This window comes from Nicotiana tomentosiformis, chromosome 5, assembly GCF_000390325.3.
Source record: "Nicotiana tomentosiformis chromosome 5, ASM39032v3, whole genome shotgun sequence".
NCBI classification, from domain to species: domain Eukaryota; kingdom Viridiplantae; phylum Streptophyta; class Magnoliopsida; order Solanales; family Solanaceae; genus Nicotiana; species Nicotiana tomentosiformis.
In genome coordinates, this window is record NC_090816.1 from 79,206,038 (window position 1) to 79,213,216 (window position 7,179).

General features: G+C 42.7%; 1 protein-coding gene across 1 annotated transcript; it reads right to left on the reverse strand.

The window, feature by feature from the left end:
* Positions 1–6,119: 6,119 nt before the first annotated feature.
* LOC138892631 (uncharacterized) lies at positions 6,120–6,452 on the reverse strand. Its single transcript, XM_070176366.1, has one exon. The coding sequence runs from the start codon at positions 6,450–6,452 to the stop codon at positions 6,120–6,122; it is 333 nt and encodes a 110-aa protein (XP_070032467.1).
* Positions 6,453–7,179: the final 727 nt, after the last annotated feature.

Genomic DNA, 7,179 nt, shown 5'->3' on the forward strand with positions numbered 1-7,179 from the left:
TTAAGCTAATTAAATAAATCAAGATCTTGGATAAGCTTAGCCTTAAACGTGGCAGCCAAGAAGCTTTATCTAAATATGACTCTTAAGTCATATACTTGGTGTCACAATTAGGAGATTTTATGGCCAAGTCATCACAAAAAGGTGGGGTCCACAAATCTCAAAAATAAGAGGTTTTTAATACATCTTCTAAGTGACAAAAAGCTGATATTGCTAAGACAATTGAAACCTCAAAAGATAAGAGCTTTTCATACCTTGATTGCTCAGGAGTTTTCATACGGATAGAACTCAAGTAATTCATTTGAAACTTCTTGATGCGATAAACTTAGGAGTTTTCATACGGATAAAACTGAGGTAATTCATTTGAAACTTCTTGATGCGATAAAGCATGATATTTGCGATTCTAAGGGAGTACGGTGCAATATTTCTCAAGAATATAATATGTATTTTCCCTTACTTCGATCCGCCGTTAGTGTTTCATCGAAAAAGATGGTGTTAAAAGGATTTTCAAGAGAATCGATTCAGGTATGTTAAGGTTATCCCTTCTTTCCTTTTGGCGTGATCCAAATAATACAAATGAAACGAGCAAAATATGCATCTTTCATAAATGACTCTATTCATAGAAACACTAGGGGTGTCTATATTCTTGATTCCCCATATGAATTATTATTATATCTTCTGTTCATGGGTCTCAGAAAAATACGTATTTGATAAAGTTTATCCGAAAGGCATATTGATTTTTATGACATTCCAAGAAATCTTTTTAACGTAATTCTTATGCATTTCATGCATTTATACATGTACATTGACCCTGGACCAGATGGCGTTATATATGCGTATAATATATATATATATATATATGGGATATGGGAAAAGATTGTGGCGTTATATACGCACCACCACCTAATCAGCTGGTATACGTTGATGATTTGCCCACAATGGCCGAAATGATATGATGGGATGCCCTCAGAGGCTTGATGATATTATGAACGCATATACCTATGCATGGTATGACATTTATACGCACATGCATGACATTATAAAAATGAAATGGTTCACAGAGCTATGCAGACGTATATGTCGAGTCGTTTACTCCATGTTTCTCTCATGTCTACTATTTACTGATTTTCATTCCTTACATACTCGGTACATTATTTGTACTGACGTCCTTTTTGCCCGGGGATGCTACGTTTCATGCCCGCAGGTCACGATACACAGGTTGAGAGTCCTCCAAGTAGGCGATCAGCTCAGCGGAAGATGTTGGTGCACTCCATTTGCTCCGGAGTTGCTTGTTTGGTCAGTATGATTTAGATGTGTATTGTTTGGTATGGGCGAGCTCTGTCCCGACCTTTATGACAATTATGTATTCTTAGAGGTTTGTAGGCAGATGCCATGTATATGAATGGTTGTATGGCCTTGTCGGCCTATGTTCAGTGTACGAGTGATCGTTTTGGGTCTTATAGGCTAGTATGTCATATGTATAAGTTTATTCCTTCATGCTTTACTCCGGTTCATTTACCTATGATGGAATGATACGAAAGATACGTTATGTTGGTACTCAGTTGAGTAAGGTACCGAATGCCCATCGCGGCCCATCGGTTTGGGTCGTGACAATAGTGGACCGTGGAAATGCCATGTCCTCAGCACCACGAGACCCCGGGTTCTAGGTGAAATTTTATGGGGCCTTACATCCTCCCCCGCTTAGGATCATTCGTACTCGAATTAGGGTCAAAATCCGCTATTAGCATCCAATGTGACTCAACTATTACTTCACACACAAACAGTTCCAAATTTTGACTAAATCCCTAAATTTTCAAAAATTTTGCCAGAGTCTCCCCTGTAATTGGGCCTATCCACCTGCCAGAGAATCCCAGAAACCAGTCCTAACAGCATAACCATAACACAATGGTGTAATACAACATGGAAACAACACCAAACACAACGTCATAAACATTATATTACCAAAAAGAACATCCTTGACATAAACTGTACAAGGGAAGCATAATTCATATAAAGTAAGCTTTTGGCATTTTCATAGAACATAACTACATAGCTATTCAAACAAATGAGGGCACTTTTTCTTCATCTCTTCTTCGACCTCCCAAGTGGCCTCTTCATTCTGTTGGTTCCGCCATAACACTTTTATGGAGGCAATCTCTTTATTCCTCAGCTTTTGGACTTGCCTGTCAAGAATGGCAACTGGAATCTCTTCATAAGTCAATTCTTCATTAACCTCGACAGTATCAATCGGAACAATGAGCGATGGGTCTCTAATTACCTTCTTCAACATAGATACATAAAACACCAGGTGTACCAATGATATCTCTGATGGTAACTCAAGCCTGTAAGCCACCTGACCAATCCTCTAAATGATTCTGTACGGTCCGACATACCTCGAACTCTGTTTCCCTCTCTTCCCAAACCGCATTATACCCTTCATGGGGGAAACCTTCAAGAATACCCAATCATCCTCTTTGAACTCCAAATCCCTGCGACGCATATCCGAATAGGACTTCTGGTGACTCTAAGCAGTATTCAACCGTTCCTTAATGACCTTAACCTTCTCCATTGCCTGATGCACAAGGTCTGGCCCTATCAACTCCGCTTACCCAATCGCAAACCACCCAATGGGAGATCTATATCTCCTACTATACAGGGCCTCGTACGGAGCCATTTGAATGCTAGCATGGTAACTATTGTTGTAGGAAAATCTTGTGAGCGGCAAATGATCATCCCAGCTACCCTTGAAGTCAAGAACACAAGAGCGCAACATATCCTCAAGCGTTTGAATAGTCCGCTCTGCCTGCCCATCGGTCTTTAGATGGAAGGTTGTACTAAGATTCACCTGAGTACCCAAACCTTGCTGAAATGTCTTCCAAAAATTAGCCGTGAACTGTGCCCCCCGATCAGAGATAATACAAACTGGAGTGCCATGCAACCTGACTATTTCCTTGATATACAATTGAGCATATTGTTCTGCTGTGTCGGTAGCCTTAATGGGTAAAAAGTGTGCTGATTTTGTAAGCCGATCCACAATTACCCTAATCGAGTCAAACTTACGAGGTGTGCGAGGTAGTCCCATCACAAAGTCCATATTGATCATCTCCCATTTCCACATCGGAATTTCTATGTTCTTTGCCAACCCACCGGGCCTTTGATGTTCAACCTTTACTTGTTGACAATTTGGACATCTTGCCACAAATTCCGCTACATTTCTCTTCATATCATTCCACCAGTAGACTTCCTTAAGATCATGGTACATCTTTGTAGAGCTTGGGTGCACGAAATACCTGGAATGGTGAGACTCGGTCATGATTCTTTCTCGGAGACCGTCTACATTAGGAACACATAATCACCCTTGGTACCTTAGAGTACCATCATCCATGTTAAGAGAAAAAGCCATAGTCTTATGTTTATGAATCCCCTCCTTCGACTGTACCAACAATGGGTCATCGTATTGCTTCTCCTTGACTTCAACAACAAGTGATGATTCAGCCCTATTTTGCACAACCACTCCTCATTCACTAGAGCCCGCAAGACGAACTCCCAAACTAGCCAACCGGTGAACTTCCTTAGCCAACGGCCTTTGATGTGCCTCCAAGTGAGCCAAACTACCCATGGATTTTTGGCTAAGAGCATCCGCCACAACATTAGCCTTTCCCGGATGATATAGGATATCGATGTCGTAGTCTTTGAGTAACTCAAGACATCTTCACTGCCTCAAATTCAGTTCCTTCTGCTTGAAAATATACCGAAGGCTCTTGTGGTCTGTGAATATATCTACATGGACCCCATACAAATAATGGTGACAAATTTTTAATGCTAAAATAACCGTTGTGATCTCTAAGTCATGTGGATAGTTCTTCTCATGATTCTTGAGTCCCTAGAAGCATAAGCGATCATCTTGCCATGTTGCATCAATACACACCCAAGTTCGATTCTCGAAGCATCACAATATACCACAAACCCATATGTACCCTCTGGTAAGGTCAACACTGGCGCCGTAGATAATCTTGATTTCAACTCTTGGAAGCTCCTTTCACAAGCGTCTGACCATTGGAATTTAGTCGCCTTCTGCGTCAATCTAGTCAATGGAGAGGCAAGAGTAGAGAACCCCTCCACAAATTTCCTGTAATACCCAGCTAAGCCCGAGAAACTACGAATCTCTATTGGAGTTGTAGGTCTAGGCCAATTCTTCACAGCTGCGATTTTCTAAGGATCAACCTTGATTCCTTCAATGAAGACAACATGACTCAAGAATGTGACAGACTCAAACCAAAATTCACACTTCGAAAACTTCACATACAACTTGTGCTGATATAGAGTTTGCAAAACTACCCTGAGATAATCGACATGGTCCTCCTGACTTCGTGAATATACAAAAATGTCATCAACGAACACTATCATAAGGGAGTCGAGAAAAGACTTGAAGACTCGATTCATAAGATCCATGAAAGTTGTCGGGGCATTTGTTAGCTCAAAAGACATCACCAGAAATTCAAAATGCCCATACCAGGTCTTGAAAGCTATTTTCGGAATATCCTTTTCCCTAATATTCAATTAGTGATACCTCGACCTTAAGTTAATCTTAGAGAAATACCTAGTACCCTGCAATTGGTCAAACAAGTCATCCATCCTTGGCAGTGGGTACTTATTCTTGATGGTGACTTTGTTGAGCTGCCGAGAGTCAATACACATACGTAGCGGCCCATCTTTCTTTCTTAAGAATAGAACCGGTGCGCCCCAAGGCGACACACTCGGCCGGATAAAAACCCTCTCTAACAAATCATTCAATTGTTCCTTTAGTTCTTTCAATTATATCGATGCCATTCTATAAGGTAGAATAGATATAGGCTGCGTGCCTGGCATCACATCAATCCTAAAATCAATCTCCCTGTCTGGTGGAATCTCAGGGAGATCATCAGGAAAGACCTCTGGGAAATTCATTCACAACTGGTATGGACTTAAGTGTAGGTGCCTCAACATCAGTGTCCGTAACCCGGACCAAATGGTAAATACACCCCTTGTTGATCATCTTCGTAGCCTTATGGTAAGAAATAAACCTACCCTTCGGCAATACATTATCCCCCTTCCATTCAATAACTGGCTCATTTGGAAATTCAAACTTAACGGTTCTGGTTCAACATTCAAGCTTGGCAAACATGAATAATGCCGGTCTATCCCAATTATTACATCAAAATCAACCATTCCCAATTCAATGAGATCGGCCATGGTGTCCTGACCATGCACCGTGACAACACAAAACCTATAAACCTGTGCGGCCATAATAGACTCAACAATTGGAGTAGATATAGAGAACGACTCATGAAGATGTTCCAGTTCTATCCCAAATTCCATAGCAACATAAGGAGTGACGTACGACAAAGTGGAATCGGGATCAATAAGAGCATATACATCATGAGATTGGATAGTAAATATACCTATGACAACATCTAGAGAAGCCTCTGAACTCTGGCAACCCCTCATAGCATAGAAATAGTCAGGTCCTCCCGAATTTTGTGCACCACCCCTAGTTGTACCACGCCCTGCGGGTACTGGAGTGCGTCAAGCTGGAGGGGGTGCTGCAGATGAAGTGGCTGCAGAACTGGCTGGCTGTGTCATACCCCTGCCGACACTCTAGTGGGACGAACGACAATCCCTCTTAATGTGACCCCTAATACCGCTCCCGTAGCATATGGGTTGGTCCATGAAGCAGGCCCCAAAATTATTCTTCCCATACTTAGGGCATGGGGGCCTCCGCTACTGTTGGAATCTCCCTCCAGGCCGACCCTGCTGGTGGGATCCCCTATTGCCCTGACTGGGCTTGAAATGGCTCGACTGCTGCTGACTGGGCCCTGATGGTTATGCACTAACCGAAGATTGAGAAAATGACTGGATGGCCCTAACGACCCTCCCCTGAATGCTGACCTGCCACCACCACCACCATCAGAATAACCACCAAATTTGCCCGTGGACCGGGACTTATTGCTACCCTCTCGCTCCATTCTATTCTTCAATTTGCAGGTCTCCATGGCTTGAGAAAATGCCACGATATTCTCATAGTTCATATCATAATTCAAGGCAGCCGTAGCGTCCTCATTAATAACCAAGGGGCTGAGGCCCTACAGAAACCGGCGCACTCTTGCCTCCATAGTGGGCAACATGTAAACAGCATACTTGGACAGGCACGCGAATCTCATATGGTACTCCCAAACACTCATGCTACCTTGCTTCAAGTTCTCAAACTCAGCGGCATGGGCTTCCTTAGTCTCGACATGCAAGAAATGGTCAATGAAGGTGTCGGCAAACTCACTCCACCTCGCCGGAGGGCTCCCCTCCTCACGGGACTCCTCCCACATCTCAAACCAAGAATAGGTCACCTCTTTCAGGCGGTAGGAGGCCAACTCCACTGCTTCCGTCTCAGTAGCAGGCATTACTTGGAGAGTCTTGTCCATATCATCAATAAAGTCCTAGGGGTCCTCCTCAGGATCAGTACATGTGAACACTGGAAGATCCAACTGAGCAGGAGTAGTAGAATCAGGCGGTGTAGTAGTTGGGGGGATATCCTCATCCCTCGGGTGTTCACCCGTATCATCAGATATAGAATTAAACTCCTGGGGTGGCATTGGCTCTTTGGCCAGTTATTGCCTTCTTCCTGGGCGCCATATACTGCATATGAGGACAATGCATGAGTTAAAGGATGAACAGTCATACAATGAGCTCTATCGCACAATCTAGATCATTAAAGAAGGGTGACATTTCTAAATGTCCAAGTAGCTTCCTAATTATAGATCTGGTCGACAACACACCGATAAGGACTCTACTAGACACGGCTCCGAGACATCCTAGGAGACTTTAAAACCTTAGGCTCTGATACCAAACTTGTCACTCCCCGACCTTGTAGAGCGCGACCGGCGCTCAACTGCGATATCCCAGTCAAGCAAGCCTACTTAATACCTTCTACCCGATCGTACCCATGAACAAAGTGAAGACGTATTCCATTAACTAGACAATGAGAAGATCGCATGAATAACACAAACTTCATTACCATTAGTTACTTCATTTACAATTTCCAAAAGTATATTACATTACACATTAATAGTTTAGAAGTGGAAACGTGGGATATAAATACAACACCTTTAGCTTAACCTTCCCAAAATGAAGATACAACCCACACTATGT